At 46.1% G+C, this 20429-nt stretch overlaps 1 protein-coding gene and 1 non-coding gene across 16 annotated transcripts in view; both read left to right on the forward strand.

Moving 5' to 3' along the window:
* LOC111949337 (E3 ubiquitin-protein ligase TRIP12) overlaps positions 1-20429 on the forward strand; it is a 79281-nt gene that overhangs the window by 48242 nt on the left and 10610 nt on the right. For 6 of the 15 annotated variants that reach the window (XM_070434052.1, XM_070434051.1, XM_070434054.1 and 3 more), the window contains 25 exons: positions 47-199; positions 1004-1087; positions 1735-1830; positions 2190-2341; positions 2439-2474; positions 2716-2811; positions 6022-6114; positions 7131-7292; positions 7416-7484; positions 7609-7774; positions 7999-8116; positions 8284-8440; positions 8663-8816; positions 9194-9422; positions 9558-9676; positions 10013-10217; positions 10337-10437; positions 13008-13182; positions 13921-14062; positions 14329-14520; positions 16635-16786; positions 16995-17152; positions 17383-17456; positions 17588-17787; positions 18032-18159. In XM_070434052.1, coding sequence (XP_070290153.1) covers positions 47-199; positions 1004-1087; positions 1735-1830; positions 2190-2341; positions 2439-2474; positions 2716-2811; positions 6022-6114; positions 7131-7292; positions 7416-7484; positions 7609-7774; positions 7999-8116; positions 8284-8440; positions 8663-8816; positions 9194-9422; positions 9558-9676; positions 10013-10217; positions 10337-10437; positions 13008-13182; positions 13921-14062; positions 14329-14520; positions 16635-16786; positions 16995-17152; positions 17383-17456; positions 17588-17787; positions 18032-18159 — 3411 coding nt within the window. The remainder of the gene's footprint in view (positions 1-46; positions 200-1003; positions 1088-1734; positions 1831-2189; positions 2342-2438; positions 2475-2715; positions 2812-6021; positions 6115-7130; positions 7293-7415; positions 7485-7608; positions 7775-7998; positions 8117-8283; positions 8441-8662; positions 8817-9193; positions 9423-9557; positions 9677-10012; positions 10218-10336; positions 10438-13007; positions 13183-13920; positions 14063-14328; positions 14521-16634; positions 16787-16994; positions 17153-17382; positions 17457-17587; positions 17788-18031; positions 18160-20429) is intronic. The other 9 variants (XM_023966419.2, XM_023966420.2, XM_023966425.2 and 6 more) reach the window with 4 other exon arrangements.
* On the forward strand, positions 12504-12642 carry LOC111949985 (small nucleolar RNA SNORA8). The gene has a single exon (XR_002875432.1). It is a non-coding gene; the product is annotated as a small nucleolar RNA SNORA8 (small nucleolar RNA).

Consider the following 20429-nt stretch of genomic DNA (forward strand, 5'->3'; position numbering starts at 1 on the left):
GCTGCGCCGTCACTCACTGTCCCCCTCTGCCTTTTTCTCCCCCCCTGTCTGTGCAGTCGGCGAGGCTCAGGCCTGGGCAAGCGCGGGGCAGCCGACGCTCGCCGACAAGAGAAGATGGCCGACTCGGACAACAACCAGGACGGGGCCAACTCCTCGGCCGCCCGCACTGACGAGGCCCCGCAGGGGGCTTCAGGTACAGGTATCTACTGCTGCTAGAGCACAGAGTTTTTCCTTCTCAGCTCGCATGGTCAGGCAAAACTCAGTGGTACACTACCTGCTTGTGGTAGCAGAGATTCTCTCCCCATGGCCCTTTAGTGGCTCAAAACATTTGGACTATCCAAGAATTTCTGGTATGTGTTTGGTTTAAACGCCTAGGAGCCAGCCAAAGCTTGGTGTAGCCTCTGCTTGGTTTGTGTGTGTCTACACTAAAAGATCATTGACTTTATTCCTAGCCCTGCCTGGGTTTGTATACCCTTTAAATCAAATTTWATTTTATTGGTCACATACACATGGTTAGCAGATTGCCATTGTAGCGAAGTGCTTATGTTTTTGACAGTGCAGCAATATCTAACAAGTAGTATAACAATTCCACAACTACCTATTACACACATCTAAGTAAAGGAATGGAATAATAATATATAAATATATGGATGAGCAATGACCGAGCGGCATAGGCAAGATGCAATAGATGGTATAATTTACAGTATATGCATATGAGATGAGTAATGCAAGATATGTAAACATTATTAAAGTGGCATTATTTTAAGTGACTAGTGATCCATTTGTTAAAGTGGCCAGTGATTTCAAGTCTGTGGGCAGCAGCATCTCTGTTAGTGATGGCTGTTTAACATTCTGATGGCCTTGATATAGAAGTCTCTCGTTTCAGTCTCTCGTTCCAGCTTTGATGCACCTMTACTGACCTGGCCTTCCTTATGAGAGAAATCGGTTGTCATTCTGATAATGAAAATAGTGGTGTAACGGTTCTTTTTTTRTCTCTCTCCAGCTTCTAGTTCAGTGGCCGGAGCTGTAGGGATGACCACATCCGGTGAGAGTGAGTCCGATGACTCTGAAATGGGCAGACTCCAAGGTATGACGATCACAGCTTTCCTTAGATACAGGTTCCAGGGGCCTCCTGAGTGGCGCAGTATTCTAAGGTACTGCATCGCAGTTGCTAGCTGTGCCGCTAGAGATCCTGGTTCAAGTCCAGGCTCTGTCGCAGCTGGCCGCGACCGGGAGACCCATGGGGCGGCGCACAATTTGCCCAGCGTCCGGGTTAGGGGAGGGTTTGGCCGGCAGGGATGTCCTTGTCCCATCGCGCTCTAGCGACTCCTGTGGCGGGCCGGGCGCTTGCACGCTGACACGGTCACCAGGTGTACACCTGGTCGGAGGTGTTTCCTCCGACACATTGGTGTGGCTGATTTCCGGGTTAAGCGGGCATTGTTTCAAGAAGCAGTGCGGCTTGGTTGGGTCGTGTTTCGCAGGACGCATGGCTCTCGACCTTCGCCTCTCCCTAGTCCGTACGGGTGTTGCAGCGATGAGACACAAGACTGTAACTACCAATTGGATACCATGAAATTTGGGAGAAAAAGGGGTGAAAGTTAAATATATATATATACACACACACACACACACATTGATACAGACAGGAACATTGGCACCTAAGTTCCCTGTCAGCTCCTGTTGGTGTTGCTGGGTCTTTGGTTGTTGTCTAACCTGGCTATTTTCTCCTCACAGCACTGTTGGAGGCCAGGGGTCTACCCCCACACCTCTTTGGGCCCCTGGGACCCCGTATGTCCCAGCTGTTTCACAGAACCATAGGCAGTGGAGCCAGTAAGTACTACACTTTGTCTGTGTCCAGAATCCATTTAATTACCACTTAACATCTGTAAGCAAGATGTTTATATTCTCTCAGGGGAGGTGTTGAGTTCACTTATGTCTGTCTTTATTCTTCTAACCTGCTATTGACTCAACTGTAATCCAAGTGTATGCTCACTGCACTCCTGGCAGGGCCCATATTAAAAAGGTTTCTCAGAGGAGGAGTGCTGATCTAGGGTCTGATCCCCCTCGCCATATAATCTTATTCAGTTTGATCTTAAAGGCTAAACTGATCCTATATCAGCACTCTTGTGAATACTGTCCCTGCTGTTTAGTCTCTACTCTGACCTGCTTTATCCCATTTCTCCTCCCAGGCTCCAAGGCTCAGCAGCTGCTGCAGGGCCTTCAGGCCACCGGTGACGAGTCCCAGCAGCTCCAGGCCGCCATCGAGATGTGCCAGCTGCTGGTGATGGGCAACGAGGAGACGCTAGGAGGCTTCCCTGTGAAGAGCGTGGTGCCCGCTCTGGTGAGTCACTCAATGCTTTGTCCACATTTTTGTCTTCAGTCATTTTACACGGTCTTGATTTGCTAAGTCTCTTATTCCCCTCTTCTCTTCCTCACAGATCACATTGRTGCAGATGGAGCATAATTTTGACATTGTGAGTATCCTGAGCTATCTTTGGGGGGGGGAGTGATATTTGATTTTCACCATGACATTAGGCCTACATTGCAGGTGCTGAAATGTTTCGCAAACAATGTGCAACACTGCACTCTGTCTCCTAGTTACATTTGGTTGCATAAAACTGTACCTGAGCAGCGTTAACTGTATGGTTCCAGCCAACATGGTTGCTTTGTGGTTATGCTTGTGAAAACTGTATCTTAACCCGTGACTCTGCTCAGATGAACCACGCCTCCCGTGCTCTCACTTACATGATGGAGGCGCTGCCTCGGTCCTCTGCTGTGGTCGTGGACGCCATCCCTGTCTTCCTGGAAAAGGTAGGATGACCCCCTCTGCTCAGGTTCAGTAGGCACTAAACACACGCTTTGAAACGGTAACGTTCTCATAAAATTTAAAGTACTACCTAGTCCTTTAAAAACATGTCCAACCAATTCAAAATCAAATCAAGTTTATTTTATATAGCCCTTCGTACATCAGCTAATATCTCGAAGTGCTGTACAGACACCCAGCCTAAAACCCAAACAGCAAGCAATGCAGTGTAGAAGCACGGTGGCTAGGAAAAACTCCCTAGAAAGGCCAAAACCTAGGAAGAAACCTAGAGAGGAACCAGGCTATGAGGGGTGGCAGTCCTCTTCTGGCTGTGCTGGGTGGAGATTATAACAGAACTATGCCAAGATGTTCAAAATGTTCATAAGTGACAAGCATGGTCAAATAATAATCATGAATCATTTTCAGTTGGCTTTTCATAGCCGATCATTAAGAATTGAAAAAGCAGGTCTGGGACAGGTAACCGCAGGCAGAACAGTTGAAACTGGAATAGCAGCAGGGCCAGGCGACTGGGGACAGCAAGGAGTCATCATGCCCGGTAGTCCTGACGTATGGTCCTAGGGCTCCGGTCCTCGAGAGAGAGAAAGAAAGAGAGAAGGAGAGAATTAGAGAGCCAAGATTTTCAAAATGTTCATAAATGACAAGCATGGTCAAATAATAATCAGGAATAAATGTCAGTTGGCTTTTCATAGCCGATCATTAAGAGTTGAACAGGTGGGTTCCATAACAGCAGGCAGAACAGTTGAAACTGGAACAGCAGCAAGGCCAGGTGGACTGGGGACAGCAAGGAGTCATCATGCCCGGTTTGCCGTGACGTATGGTCCTAGGGCTCAGGTTCTCCGAGAGAGAGAAAGAAAGAGAGAACGAGAGAATTAGAGAGAGCATACTTAAATTCACACAGGACACTGGATAAGATAGGAGAAGTACTCCAGGTATAACCAACTGACCCTAGCCCCCGACACAAACTACTGCAGCATAAATACTGGAGGCTGAGACAGGAGGGGTCAGGAGACACTGTGGCCCCATCAGAGAACCCCCGGACAGGGCCAAACAGAAGGATATAACCCCACACCACTCTGCAAAAGCACAGCCCACACACAACTAGAGGGATATCTTCAACACCAACTTACAATCCTGAGACAAGGCCGGTATAGCCCACAGAATCTCCACCACAGCACAAACCAAGGGGGGGCGCCAACCCAGACAGGAAGATCACGTCAGTAACTCAACCCATTCAAGTGACGCACCCCTCCTAGGGACGGCATGAAAGAGCACCAGTAAGCCAGTGACTCGCCCCTGTAATAGGGTTAGGGGCAGAGAATCCAGTGGAGAGAGGGGAACCGGCCAGGCAGAGACAGCAAGGGCGGTTCGTTGTCCAGAGGCCTTTCCGTTCACCTTCACACTCCTGGCCCAGACTCACTCAATCATATGACCTACTGAAGAGATAAGTCTTCAGTAAAGACTTAAAGGTTGAGACCGAGTCTGCGTCTCTCACATGGGTAGGCAGACTATTCCATAAAAATGGAGATCTATAGGAGAAAGCCCTGCCTCCCGCTGTTTGCTTAGAAATTCTAGGGACAATTAGGAGGCCTGCATCTTGTGACCGTAGCGTACGTGTAGGTATGTACGGCAGGACCAACTCGGAAAGATAGGTAGGAGCAAGCCCATGTAACGCTTATAGGTTAACAGTAAAACCTTGAAATCAGCCCTTGCCTTAACAGGAAGCCAGTGTAGGGAGGCTAGCACTGGAGTAATATGATCATTTTCTTGGTTCTAGTCAGGATTCTAGCAGCCGTATTTAGCACTAACTGAAGTTTATTTAGTGCTTTATCCGGGTAGCCGGAAAGTAGAGCATTGCAGTAGTCTAACCTAGAAGTAACAAATGCATGGATTAATTTTTCTGCATCATTTTTGGACCAAAAATTTCTGATTTTTGCAATGTTACGTAGATGGAAAAAAGCTGTCCTTGAAACAGTCTTGATATGTTCGTCAAAAGAGAGATCAGGGTCAAGAGTAACGCCGAGGTCCTTCACAGTTTTATTTGAGACGACTTTACAACCATCAAGATTAATTGTCAGATTTAACAGAAGATCTCTTTGTTTCTTGGGACCTAGAACAAGCATCTCTGTTTTGTCCGAGTTTAAAAGTAGAAAGTTTGCAGCCATCCACTTCCTTATGTCTGAAACACAGGCTTCTAGCGAGGGCAATTTTGAGGCTTCACGTTTCATGAAATGTACAGCTGTGTGTCATCCGCATAGCAGTGAAAGTTAACATTATGTTTTCGAATAACATCCCCAAGAGGTAATATATAGTGAAAACATAGTGGTCCTAAAACGGAACCTTGAGGAACACCGAAATGTACAGTTGATTTGTCAGAGGACAAACCATTCACAGAGACAAACTGATATCTTTCCGACAGGTAAGATCTAAACCAGGCCAGAACTTGTCCGTGTAGACCAATTTGGGTTTCCAGTCTCTCCAAAAGAATGTGGTGATCGATGGTGTCAAAGGCAGCACTAAGGTCTAGTAGCACGAGGACAGATGCAGAGCCTCGGTCTGACGCCATTAAAAGGTCATTTACCACCTTCACAAGTAGTCTCAGTGCTATGATGGGGTCTAAAACCAGACTGAAGCATTTCGTATACATTTTTTGTCTTCAGGAAGGCAGTGAGTTGCTGCGCAACAGCTTTTTCTAAAATTTTTGAGAGGAATGGAAGATTCGATATAGGCCGATAGTTTTTTATATTTTCCGGGTCAAGGTTTGGCTTTTTCAAGAGAGGCTTTATTACTGCCACTTTTAGTGAGTTTGGTACACATCCGGTGGATAGAGAGATGTTTATTATGTTCAACATATGAGGGCCAAGCACAGGAAGCAGCTCTTTCAGTAGTTTAGTAGGAATAGGATCCAGTATGCAGCTAGAAGGTTTAGAGGCCATGATTATTTTCATCATTGTGTCAAGAGATATAGTACTAAAACACTTGAGTGTCTACCTTGATCCTAGGTCCTGGCAGAGTTGTGCAGACTCAGGACAATTCATGCCTTCTGAATGCACCCCAAGTATTTCTAACCCACACGTTGTTCTTCTCTTGCCTTCCGTTTCTGTCATTCTCTCATGTTCTTGTTCCCTCTTCATTCAAATGCGGTCATAAACCGGTGGTGGATATGCTAATGGATCTATCTCTCTCCTCTTTGCCTGCAGCTTCAGGTGATCCAATTCATTGATGTGGCGGAGCAGGCCCTGACTGCCTTGGAGATGTTGTCAAGGCGTCACAGCAAAGCCATCCTGCAGGCTGTAAGTGTTGCTCCCTCTGTCTCCCACCTGTGGCTCAGCTCTGCCTCTCTCTCTCTCTCTCTCTCCATGTCATCATCTCTGCTCCCTACCCGGGTCTCATTGGCTCACCTTAAAATAGGTGTTAACGGTGGTGGCTGTATGATAGCTGTGCAGCAGGTTTTCCGTTAGCCGGAAATAGACGGCTTTTGAAAACAACAAATAAAAATAGTCGATAAATAAAACTGTTGCCGGCCAAAAAGATCAGGAGTAAAAATATCCCCTTGCAAAATAATGCTTTTTATTAATTGATTGAAATATCAGTCGATTGAAATACAGTTGACTGTCATGCTTATCATTCTATAGGTTAATTACATATTTGTTATTATTAAATTGGCCTGTMTATTTTCATTAGTCATGTATCTTGTTTATCCAACACAACTATCACAGCGTACAGAGTCTATTTTGAGCAGAATTTCACCTGCAGCTCCTCAGCTGGTTGCTGCTGGAGTAAAACAAGCTTTTATAAACCCTATTTGCAACTATTCTAAATGCAATCGRGTGTTAACAGTTTTGGTGCATGATTTTAAAACAAGCTATTTTTATTAACRTGTAATTGAAGCGTACCTCCCATTCAAGTGCAGGCAACAGGTTATCAGCTCTTCACACACCACTTTACAATGTGAGCTGGAGGCAGTATGCATTTAGATTTTTTTTAACCTGTATGTTTTATTTAATGAGGCATGTCTTACCTTGCTTCAAAGTAGCCTATAGGCAAAATCTGACCGTGGAGGCAATTATTTTCTATATACTTCATAGGCGGTGCGTGAGTTTCAAGTTTGGGAAGTTTGTGTCGTACCATTTCTACCGTTCTGCATGCCAGTTATGTTCATATGCGCATTTTCGTGGAACAGTCATTTTAAAGAAAATGGAACAAATTACGTTTTTGTTTCTCAATTATTGTCYCGTGGTTACTCATAAAAATCTGAATGATTCCCTATCCTTGTGTTTAACTGTGGGGTGTTTCCTGTGTCATGCAGGGTGGCCTGGCTGACTGTCTGCTGTACCTGGAGTTCTTTAGCATCAACGCCCAGAGGAACGCCCTGGCCATTGCCGCCAACTGCTGCCAGAGCATCACCCCTGACGAGTTCCACTTTGTCTCTGATTCTCTGCCACTGCTGACCCAGAGACTCACACACCAGGTACACACATGTTCAACTTTTACATACTCTATGTTGCATGTGAGGTTGGTGTTGTCTGTGGCATGTTACCTGTGAAGATGCGTCAATTGTCTAATGTGGTTATCCCCCCCCCCCCACGTACAGGATAAGAAATCTGTCGAAAGCACTTGTCTCTGTTTTGCCAGACTGGTGGATAACTTTCAACACGAGGAGGTGAGTGAGGCGGTTCTACTCGACACATTTCTATGGCTCTAATATCTCTCACCCTCCTGAGCAGACCCATGATGACGTCATCACGATGACTGACCTTTGACCTCTGTATGGCCATTGTCCACAGAACCTGCTGCAGCAGGTGGCCTCGCGGGACCTGCTGACCAACATCCAGCAGCTGCTGGTGGTCACCCCGCCTGTGCTCAGCTCGGGCATGTTCATCATGGTGGTGCGCATGTTCTCCCTCATGTGCTCCAACTGCCCCTGTCTGGCCGTGCAGCTCATGAAGCAGAGTGAGTGGCTCACAGACCGACACACACACACACACACACACACACTTTCTACCGGTGCGTATTTACACTTCTCACTTGAATAAAGCCTAACAATGCAGCTTACAAAATCTTGGGGAAGTTAAATATATAATGGCAGTCTAAATGCCTCCAAGGCTAAAGTCCCTGACTGTGTCTAAGCCAGTTGCCTGTGGAAAGAGTGAACTAAGGACGTTGTCTTTGTTCAGATATTGCAGAGACTCTGCGCTTCCTTCTGTGCGGAGCGGCCAACGGTAGCTGCCAGGAGCAGATTGACCTGGTGCCCCGGAGCCCACAGGAGCTCTATGAACTCACCTCACTCATCTGGTAAGGAACCCCCTCTGCTGCTGCGTTCAACGTTACAACAACCTTTTCTGCCCCAATGGTGGACGTACATAAAGATGGCGGCCTCCATGCACTCACCACATGCCTTGTTTGCGAAGTTCACTGATGCACTTTGCTAACTGTCTTTTTGTTGTCTCCCCCACCACCAGCGAGCTAATGCCCTGCCTTCCTAGAGAGGGAATCTTTGCTGTGGACCTCATGCTGAAGAAGGGCAGTGCCCAGGCCACAGAGGGGGCCATCTGGCAGTGGAGGGACGACCGGGGCCTGTGGCACCCCTACAACCGCATCGACAGTCGCATCATTGAGGTAAAGAACAGACATGCTGCTCCGCTCCATTATAGGGACTTTCTTTTCATCCAGACTTGGGGCCCAGAGTTTTTCCTCTTCATGTTGTCCGGGAAAACTCTTGGCCCTACCTATACTACAACAAAGTAGACCACCTTCGTATGTTGTGAGCTGTGTGAATCCCCTGTGTAGCCCAGTGTTACACTAACGTCTGGGGGTGTCTGGTTCTCTCTTCCTCTCCAGACGGCCCACCAGAACGGAGAGGACGAGATCAGCCTGTCCACCCTGGGCCGCGTCTACACTATCGACTTCAACTCTATGCAGCAGATCAACGAGGACACTGGCACAGCACGGGGTATCCAGAGGAAACCCAACCCCTTAGCCAACCCCACTACTGGTGAGAGACACGCCACCATTTATTATAGTGATAGACTATCCCCAAACTTGTGTCAGTTGTATGCATCTTGTGTCAGTTGATCTAGTATAATGCCCTGATTGGTTCTGAGACTAGCTTTGTTCACCTAAATTTATAGCTTGGTCCCTGCCCCAAGTTATTGGTCCTTTGAACAAAGTAGTCCCATTTAAGGAAAGATTACCTCTTTCCCAATGGAGAAATGCTCAAGAGAGGCAGCTCTTACAGCATCTCTTGGTAAAGTTTTGTGAAATTGAACAGGCCATGTTTTTATTCTGCACTAGCTGATGGAATCCAATTTCTCCTTTTGAGTCAAAAGAACGATCAAATCTTACATGAGTTTTCCCCTGTCTGTCCCCCAGGGGGTCACCAGGAGGTGAGGCGGGAGGATGCACGGGCCCAGCTGATGAAGGAGGACCCTGAGCTGGCCAAGTGCTTCATCAAGACCCTGTTCGGGGTGCTGTACGAGGTGTACAGCTCGTCGGCCGGCCCAGCCGTCAGACATAAGTGCCTCCGAGCCATCCTCAGGATCATCTTCTTCGCCGATGCCGAGCTCCTCAAGGACGTGCTGAGGAACCACGCTGTGTCCAGGTGAACTTTTGCTCTCAACCTTGGGGTGCTCTTGAGTCAAGATGTCTGCCTCCATGGACAAAAAGTAATAGCCAGTACAGCATGTGTCTTTACACTACACCTGAACCTCAGTATTTGTCTTTTCCCTTCTCCCAGTCACATTGCCTCCATGCTGTCCAGCCAAGACCTGAAGATTGTAGTTGGCTCTCTGCAGATGGCTGAGATCCTCATGCAGAAGCTGCCCGACGTATTCAGTGTCTTCTTCAGAAGAGAAGGTAATGGATCCTGTCTGTGTCTCCTCCCCAGAGGAGCTGACCTGTAATGATCAAAAACACCCAGCTGAAATACAGCTCTTTTCTAGCACCAGGAGAGGACCTGTTATGATGGATCCTCAACTGCTATTTGAGCTTCAATGTATTTTAGAAAAGTCCGAAAATTGATGTCACACCGCAATGTACTTTGTCATGGACCACAGAAAGCTGTTTATCCAGCTAAATGTCATAGATTTTCRCTGATTTATTGAATCACAATTTCTTACGCCATCCTCTTTAATATCAGAGAATCGGGAAAATAGGAATTTCAATGTATTCCATCTGCCCTCCCCTCTCCAGGTGTTATGCACCAGGTGAAGAACCTGGCTGAGTCAGAGGCCTTCCTTACAAGTCCCCCAAAGGCGTGCACCAGCGGCACAGCTAGCCTGTGTACCACCACCATCAGCACTGCGACCACTACGGCGGCCTCCAACGCCACCCCAGACCTGGGCTCGCCTAGCTTCCAGCACAGCATGGACGACTCACTAGACCTCAGTCCACAGGGGTGAGAACACGAGGACTAAATACATGTGAATGTGCACGTATGATGGGTCAGATATACCACACAGAAGTAAACTCTCATTCTCCTCCATAGAACAACATTAATCTGTCCCTCTCTCCTAGGCGGTTAAGTGATGTGCTGAAGAGAAAACGTCTGCCTAAGAGAGGGCCCAGAAGGCCCAAGTACTCTCCTCCCAGGGACGAAGACAAAGTAGACAATCAGGGTAATTGTTGTTATTGGAACTCTCCTACAATCTAAGACGGGATGCAAATGCTTCTCACAGGTGACACTAAAGCTAAATGTCAATGATACATTTGTAGCACTAAAGGTACAATTCCTTGACCAAAAGTTTGTGGACACCTTAACATCTCATTCTAAAATCATGGGCATTAATGTGGAGTTGGTCCCCCCTTTGCTGCTATAACAGCCTCCACTCTTTTGGGAAGGCTTCCCGSTAGATGTTGGAACATAGCTGCGGGGACTTGCTTCCATTCAGCCACGAGCATTGGTGAGGTCGAGCACTGATGTTGGCCGATTAGGCCTGGCTCACATTCGGCGTTCCAATTCATCCCAAAGGTGTTTGATAGGGTTGAGGTCAGGGCTCTTTGCAGGCCAGTCAAGTATGAATCTGTATGGACCTCGCTTTGTGCACGGGGCATTGTCATGCTGAAACATGAAAAGGCCTTCCACAAAGTTGGAAGAACAGAATCGTCTAGAATGTCATTGTATGCTGTAGCGTTAAGATTTCCATTTACTGGAACTAAGGGGCCTAGCCCGTACCAGGAAAAACAAGCCCCAGACCATTATTCCTCCTCCACCAAGCTTTACAGTTGGCGCTAGGCATTGGGGCAGGTAGTGTACTCCTTGTATCRGCCAAACCCAGATTGGTCCGTGGGCCTGCCAGATGGTGAAGTGTGATTCATCACTCCAGAGAACGCATTTCCACTACTCCTGAGTCCAATGGCGGCTAGCTTTACGCCACTCCAGCCGACGCTTGGCATAGGGCATTGTGATCTTAGGCTTTTGTGCGGCTGCTCGGCCATGGAAACCCATTTCATGAAGCTCCTAACGAACACTTCTTGTGCTGACGTTGCTTCCAAAGGCAGTTTGCAACTGAGGACAGACTATTTTTACGAGCATCAGCACTCGACGGGCCCGTTTTGTGAGCTTGTGTGCCTTACCACTTCACAGCTGAGCTGTTGTTACTCCTAGACATTTACACTTTACAATAATAGCACTTACAGTTGACTGGGGCAGCTCTAGCAGGGCAGAAGTTTGACGAATTAACGGTGCCACGTTGAAAGTGTCTGAGCTCTTCAGTAAGGCCATTCTACTGCCAATGTTTGTCTKTGGAGATTGCAAGGCTTTGTGCTCAATTTCATACACCTGTTKGCAACGGGTATGGCTGAAATGGCCAAATCCACTAATTTGAAGGGGTGTCCACATTCTTATTTTTGTAATATATAGTGTGTGTACTAAACCAAAATATAAAAGCAACATGGAAAGTGTTGGTTTCATGAGCTGAAATAAAAGATCCCAGAAAAAATAAAAAGCTTATTTCTCTCAAATTGAGCACAAATTTGTTTACATCCCTGTTAGTGAACATTTTTCCTTTGCCAAGATAATTAATCCACCTGACAAGTGTGGCATATCAAGAAGCTGATTAAACAGCATGATCATTACACAGGTGGACCTTGTGCTGGGGACAATAAATGGCCACCCTAAAATGTGCAGCTGTCACAACACAATACCACAGATGTTTTGAGGGAGTGTGCAATTAGCATGCTGACTACAGGAATGTCCACCAGAGCTGTGTCTAGAGAATTTAGTGTTAATTTCTCTACCATAAGCCACCTCCAACATCGATTTCGAGACTGGCAGTACATCCAACCAGTCTCGCAACCGCAGACCAAGTGTAACCACACCTGCCCAGAGGACCTCCACATCCGGCTTCTTCACCTACGGGARCGTCTAAGGGGGTGCTGAGGATTATTTCAGTCTGTAATAAAGCCCTTTTGTGGGGAGAAACTCATTCTGATTGGCTGTCCCTGTCTCCCCAGTGGGTGGCCCTATGCACTCCTAAGCCCACCCATTGCTGRACCCTTGCCCAGCATGTGAAATTCATAGATTATGGCCAATTGAATTTATTTCAATAGACTAATATCCTTTATATGACCTGTAACTTGGTGAAATAGTTGCACTTTGCGTTTGATGTTTTTGTTCAGTAATATAAACGTGTAGGTTTTTTACTATGACATTGTTTTGCGTTCATTCAAATCAACACAATTCACCACTGTATGTTATCTGCAGCCAGCCGCTACTCTGGCTTGACTGTTCATTACTAAGTGCAAGAGCAACTCSACATGTGGCATCGTTGGTCTCCATGTCTCTTTGTGCCTGGACTCCTGGTATATCTGTCGAGACAGCCATTTATGCAGAATGCAAACTGACGCCTTGTGATTTTCTTTACCCAAATTAAATAAATGCATCGTGACTAGACTCTGTTGTCTATTTCAAACTACTGTAGCAGCGTTTCCCAAACTTGGTCCTGGGCATCCCAAGGGTGCAAGTTTTGGTTTTTMCCCTAGGCTCTACACAGCGGATTCATATAATCGACTAATCATCAAGCGTTGATTATTTGAATCAGCTGTCTAGTGCTAGGGCAAATACCAAAACGTTCACCCCTTTGAGGTTCCCAGGACCGAGTTTGGGAAACGKTGAACTATAGGGTATCATTTGAGACAGACTTTGTCATGTTTCATCCTGTGACTAACCATTTTCCTGTTTCTACAGCCAAGAGTCCTACCACTACTCAGTCCCCCAAATCCTCCTTCTTGGCCAGTCTGAACCCCAAGACCTGGGGCAAGCTGGGCGCCCAGACCAACAGCACCAACTCTGAGCCCTCTCGCACGGCCGGGGTGAGCGGCCTGGCACGTGCCCCTCCCAAGGACTCAGTCTCCAACAACAGGTAAGAGGAAGACTAATGTTSTTATGGTGATGACAACAGTGTTGCTTTTATAGCAGTGTTGGTAGTACTGATGATAAAGTTGGTAGTTGTGGCGATTATAATAGTTGTGTTGGTGATTATCATTAGCTCGCTCAGAATGTTATTAGGGCTGCGTTCATTCCGAAAAATGGTGTGAAACGTTCATTTAAACGGAAACGGTGCTGTTCTGAAAGATCAGTTGAAAATTGTGGAGGGGATGGGTTGTGCAAATATGAGGATTCAAAATGTACCGCTGCCCTTTTTTAAAATMAGTCACTCATTGCTTCAAGCTACACCCCACCACACAGAGCAAACGTACTTCAGTCTGTTCGAGAACATTGAACGTTTTGGGGAAGGTGTCGTTCAGTAAAAACTGTCACGCAATGTAGCAAGTGTTTAATCCAGGGGTGGCAAACAAATTTTGCCCTGCATTCGCCATTCCCCGAGGTCCTGAGAGCCGCACTTAAAATTGAATGGGTTTGCGGGCCGGATCTGGCACTTGGCCGTATGTTTGGCACCCCTGGTTTAATTGATCGTGCCTTCAATTCCTCCTGGATCCAAATTCTCTCCCCTCGGACAACCTCCTCCAATGGGTTTTGAGAGGGARTTACGGAATTAAGGACTGGAGGAAACAATGATTTGACAGCTAGTAATATCTTCAGACAACCCTGGTGAAGGTGGTGGTGATTATAATGATAGGGTCCCCCCCCCCCTTCACAGGGACAAGATCAAGGCTTGGATCAAAGAGCAGGCCTGTAAGTTTGTGGCCCGCTACTTCAACACTGAAAAAATTGATGGCAGCAACCCCGCACTGAATGTACTCCAGAGACTCTGCACCGCCACGGAACAGCTCAGCCTTCAGGTACTGTATTCCACAATAGTCTCCTGTGTTGTAGTGTTGCGCACTTTGACAGTAAATACATACTCATTAGTTGACATCTTGGAGTCTGCTTTGCCGACCCTGTTCGCTAATACTAARTTGCAAAAACTGTTTGTTTTGCTGTGCTGTTTTGATGGTACAAGGTACTATTTACACTGCTAGCTAATGACAAGGTAATTAAGGTACGGTAGTGAGTGACTTGGGATATGATAACATTCTTGACTGCTGTCACCCCCCCCACCCCCTAGATGGACGGTGGCGTGGAGTGCCTCGTGGAGATCTGCAGCATTGTGTCAGAGTCAGATGTGTCGTCATTCGAGATCCAGCATAGCGGCCTGGTCAAGCAGCTGCTGCTCTACCTGACCTCCAGCAGTGACCGTGACCTGGTCAGCCGTGACATTCGCCTCAGGAGGTTCTTGCACGTCTTCTATGGCTGCCCGGTAAGTCTGTGTTCGGCTGGGCAGATGCACAGAACTTGAATAAGATTCTATTTCTCTGGTCAGAAGCTCGTCTTTCGCCAGATGAAGACTTTCATCCTTTCTCAGTATCCAGTGAATGACAAGAGAGCCAACTCCAGTCTATAAGTCCATGTAGACAGAGACTGGAGCTCAAGGCCCTAGTTATTGGCGATACAACTCATGGCTGTAAATACAGTATTAAGCCAGTATGATCGTTTGCGCTCAGGCTAGAATGAATGGCGCCTGGTGTGTAGGAGTAAAAATATCTAGACTTCAAAAGGTACTCACTCAACAACGCCCCGCCCTCAGTTTTGTGACCTACTTGAGTATTGCATCTATCTATTGCTTATTATATTGTTATGTATCCTAGACCAGTGTTTCCCAGCTCGGGTCCTCAAGTACCCACAACAGCACAACTTTTTGTTGTAGCCCAGGACAAAAAACCAGATTCCACTCATTGAGGGCTTGATGATTAGTTGACCAGTTGAGTTGGGTGTTTTTGTCCGAGGCTACAACAAACATGTTGGAGGGACTGGAGTTGGGGAAACACTGGSCTAAACGTTGTCTTTTACTTTTTTTATTATGTGACATTTGAATTGTCAATTATTAATTTTTTATAGTATTCTACATATTCCCTGTTATTATACATTGACTTCTTATTCGCCATTATCAAAATGAACTATAGCTGCTTGCTCCAGTTACGCACAGCAGGTGTCTTAAGTACATGTCTCCTTCATTTGTTTGTACAGCACAGATGAAGACATAAGGCTGAAACGTATGCTCCTTTTTTATTTATACTGAACAAAAATATAAAGGCAACATGCATGAATTTCAAAGATTTTACTGAGTTACAGTTCATATAAGGAAATCATTCAATTGAAATCAATTCATAAGGCATTATCTATGGATTGACATCTCCTTCGCATAGAGTTGATCAGGCTATTGACTGTGGCCTGTGGAATGCTGTCCCACTCCTCTTCACTGGCTGTGTGAAGTTGCTGGATATTGTCGGGAACTGGAACATATTGTTGTACACGTCAATCCAGAGCATCCCAAACATGCTCAGTGGGTGACATGTCTGAGTATGCAGGCCATGGGAGAACTGGGACATTTTCAGCTTACAGGAATTGTATACAGATCCTTCCAACATGGGGCTGTGCATTATCATAAGGTGATGGCGGCGGATGAGTGYCACGATAATGATCTCGTCACGGTAACTCTGTGCATTCAAATTGCCATCCATAAAATGCAGTTGTGTTCGTTGTCCGTAGCATAGGCCTGCCCATACCATAACCCCATTGCCACCATGGGGTACTCTGTTCACAACGTTGACATCAGCCAACCGCTCGCCCACACGATGCCATACATGTGGTCTGCGGTTATGAGGCCGGTTGGACATACTGCCAAATTCTCTAAAACAATGTTGGAGGTGGCTTATGGTAGAGAAATTGAATGTTAATTTCTCAGACAACAGCTCTGGTGGACATTCCTGCAGTCAGAATGCCAATTGCACACTCCCTCAACTTGAGACATCAGTGGCATTGTGCTGTGACAAAACTGCACATTTATTTTGTGGCCTTTTAGTTTCCCCAGCACAAGGTGCACCTGTGTAATGGTCATGCTGTTRAATCAACTCATTGATATGCCATACCTGTCAGGTGGATGGATTATTTTGGCAAAGGAGAAATTGTCTCTTAACAGGGATGTAAACAAATTTGTGCACAAAGATCTAATTTTTGTATATGGATTTTAAAGAATTWGAATTTTTTTCAAGCATGGATTACATTAAGTGTGTTATTTTTGTGTCTCGGCCTCCTTGAACCATTTGAACACTAAATACAGCGACACAATTGACTGCTAAACCATGCTTTGTCAGCTGTTTTTTTTTTAACCAGGGCGGAGTTCAACAATGGTTATAGCTGGTAGGAAACAAATGGAATAAAACTGACAAAGGGAGGAACTACCTAAACTTGTCCAATAATAAATGCTTATTTTCGTTTTCTGTTGCAAAATATTTTTATACGGTGTGCCGTAATGAATGCGACCCTAGTCTTTGCATGTTTGAAGCGTGTCCCTGCTGTGTTTTGCACTTCCAGATCCCGGGGATGGAGCCGGCAGGCCGCCTGGAGCCGTCTGAGAACGGACCCCTGCTGTCACTGGTGCACAAGATGAACAACTGCCTAAGCCAGATGGAGCAGTTCCCTGTCAAGGTGCACGACTTCCCCAGTGGCAACGGCAACGGGAGCAGGTTAGTTCATTTACCTAGTCCCAGCTCTTCCTTCAATTTCTTCCTTTTGTTCCACAAACATTCTCTTTTTAATGTGTCATTCACTTGTCCATTTATTAATGTGTGATGCCATTGGCCCTATAGAAGTCTATATGGGTATAGGTGAAGGGGACTTGCCAGTATTTACCTCTAGCATTATGATTTTGTCTGACGTGTGTGTCTCCTTCAGAGGGTCTCAGGCCCTGAAGTTCTTCAACACACACCAACTCAAGTGTCAGCTGCAGAGGCACCCGGACTGTACCAATGTGAAGCAGTGGAAGGGGGGCCCGGTGAAGATTGATCCCCTGGCCTTGGTACAGGCAATTGAACGTTACCTGGTCGTCCGAGGTAAGAACTGGGAACTTTCACTTTGCATTGAGTTACTGACTTAAGCTCTTTCACTCCGTGAGGACATAGATCACGCACAAATGATCTTCACCTAGCTGGGCTGCTTTCTCAAGTTCCTTCCCAGAGTATTTCTGTTCTTCCTTCTCTGTTGGCAGAATAGAATGTCTCCTCATTGCTGACATTAATGGATAACATGCTGATGTGCTCAATGGGACTTTTTATCTCTAAAGGTTACGGACGAATCAGAGAGGAGGATGAGGACAGTGACGATGATGGTTCAGACGATGAAATTGACGAATCGCTGGTACGTGGCTACAATGTCCTTGTAAAATACTCTCAATATCGGATGATACCTCTCCCCCCCCACTCATAACTTATTCTGTTACCTCCAACCCTAACTTGAACACAATAACTTGACCGTCTCTCCCGGTACAGGCGGCCCAGTTCCTGAACTCTGGCAGTGTGCGCCACCGGCTACAATTCTACATCGGCGACCACCTGCTGCCATACAACATGACGGTGTACCAGGCAGTGCGGCAGTTCAGCCTGCAGTCCGAGGAGGAGAGAGAGTCCACGGACGACGAGGCCAACCCGCTCGGGCGGGCTGGCATCTGGACCAAAACCCACACCATATGGTATCCTCATTTATGCTGGATGGCCACACACACCAGTTTCTATAGGCTGGACTGGTTAACAAACACAAAGGACTGATTTTTGTAGTGGGTGGCTGTTAGGCTTGTGCAGTGTAGCCACCTTCCCGGAGATGCGTCACACACACACACGTCTATAGGCGGCTGAGTTGGTGAACGAATGCAACTGACTGACATGGTAATGTAGTCACTTTCCCTGTGATGATTTACACACTCTCTATCCCATCAGGTATAAGCCAGTGAGGGACGATGAGGATGGTACTAAGGATGCGGTGGGAGGTAAGAGGGGCCGGGCACAGACCGCCCCCACCAAGACCTCGCCCCGCAACGCTAAGAAACAGGACGAGCTGTGGCACGGTAGGAACCACCACCACTCCTTCTGGGCCTAGACTGTTGGGGTGGGTGTCTGTGTTGTCTACTGGCCTGGAGACTGAGAAGGACCAGTTCTGCTCGTTTATTTTGTAGTGGAAATCTAATGTACTATTTACAGTGGGGAGGAAGTAATTTTTTTAAACTGCATTGTTGGTTAGGGGCTCGTAAGTAAGCATTTCACTGTAAGGTCTGTTTTCGGATGTATTCAGCATTTCACTGTATTCGACACATGTGACTTAAGATTTGATCTGACCTGCTTCTCCTGCTTGAAACAAGTTGTTAATGGACCTTTCGCAAAGCCCCGCCCCACRTTGGTACTGTTACAACCTCTGTCAATGTTTTCACGAGAAACCTAATTCCCCTTTCAAACCACTGGAGAAACCCCTCACAATGATCTCAAACAGTTTTTAATCGTTTAGTCTCTATTGARGCACCCTTGCGTCAATCTAAGTAACATCATTTAAAAATCTGTCAGTTTAAGCTAGATGTTTTTTGGCATGGGCTGCGTCTCACCACTTCTGTCTGTCGACCTTCTGTATCTGCGGAGGCCGATCTACAGCGGTGCTTGTCAGACCCATGAGCCATCCCAAAAATCGGTCTTCTCACAAACATCTGTAGCGGAAAGATGTTCTCCGTTTCCACAAGTGTCATGGAACTTGTCTAATGGTAACCCATACAAATGTATGGAGGTAGTTTTGTGGCAACTAAAGTAAGGGGTTAAATGTTAAAAAACACATTTCCTGAGCTTTCTTATCTCCTAGATATAGGAGAGACACTTCAAAACGTCTTGACAATTTTTGGGGGGGCAATTTATGAATGTTATTCAATGCGTTTCTATGGTCTCTAGTAGTAAAGGCCAGATTCAATATTTTATTTTTTTATACTTCAAGTGTTACCAAAATTGAATAACTAAATGATCCTTGCTATAACCATTCCATATGTTAGCATAGTAGAACCCACCCCCAACAGCTTAGACTTTTAGAGGTTAATGCACAATGAAATGAGACAGTCTACCCCTTGCTAATCGGGAGACTCTCTGCAATTTTGTGGTCATTACACAGAACCTGTCAAATTAAGTTTGTAGTATGGCTAGCCACCGGATGGCTCTGAATGCACTGTGCGTGCTGTAAAAGTTGGTAACCACTTTGGGTGCTATCAAATCGTTTGCCAATGTCGACAGCAGATGAGCACTATATTTCTAATATAGCAATTTAGCTAGCTAACATGCATTTGGCGAAAACCATTTATATTAACCCTATATGTAACATTGTCTTCAAACACCTGGTAAAGTGTCTGTACGCAATGAAAACATTAAAGAAAACCACTATATATTCAAGAAGAGATCCCCCATAAACACTTTTGGCCCTATATAGCTCTGATCTGTGTAATTACACTGTTGGAGATTGGTGCAAATTCAAATTTATTCACTTCTGCTCCTTGGAATGGTCTCGTACGTTGCTAGCTTGCTTACAATGCAACCACAGTATAATTTTGGATTTGAAAAACACTTCCAACAAGCTCTATTTCATGTATCATGTGCCCTGGTGCACAAATATTAGGCAATATTTTTTTTAATTTCTTTTAACTAGGCAAGTCAGTTCAGAACAAATTCTTATTTACAATGACACCCTTCTCCGGCCAAACCCGGACGAAGCTGGGCCAATTGTGAGCCGCCCTATGGGACTCCCAATCACGGCTGTATGTGATACAGCCCGGATTCGAACCAGGCACTATAATGACGCCTCTTGCACTGAGATACAGTGGCTTAGACTGCTGCGCCACTCGGGAGCCCAATTAAACAATATATTTTTTTATACTCTTTTGCCATAGCCATCCATGGCTTCCAAGTGTTTTAAACGTGCGCTTGTCTGAGGTGTCTGACTACGCTTGCTATCCATCAGCATGCCCAAAAATCTGGGGCGGGGCTTATCGAATGGTCAATTGACCTTTTTTTTTTTACCATCAATGAATGTGACTTGAGATGACCTGTTAACACAAACCCACAGATATTGGCTGTTTAATCAAATGTATTTTTTACATCAGCAGTTGTCCCAAAGTGCTTTTGCGCCAACCCCCGGGCCAAAGGGCTTTCAGTCTCAAATGTCAGCCTATTCTCTACACCGTATTACTTTGAAAGTAGTGCACGCCATTGATCTGACCATTCATGTCCTTTTCTCATACTAAACATTTTACCATGTCAGTTTAGTTACTACATATCTGGGTCGTATTCATTGGGCACAAAACGTAAGAAAATG

Source organism: Salvelinus sp. IW2-2015, linkage group LG22 (genome assembly GCF_002910315.2).
Source record: "Salvelinus sp. IW2-2015 linkage group LG22, ASM291031v2, whole genome shotgun sequence".
NCBI lineage: Eukaryota > Metazoa > Chordata > Actinopteri > Salmoniformes > Salmonidae > Salvelinus > Salvelinus sp. IW2-2015.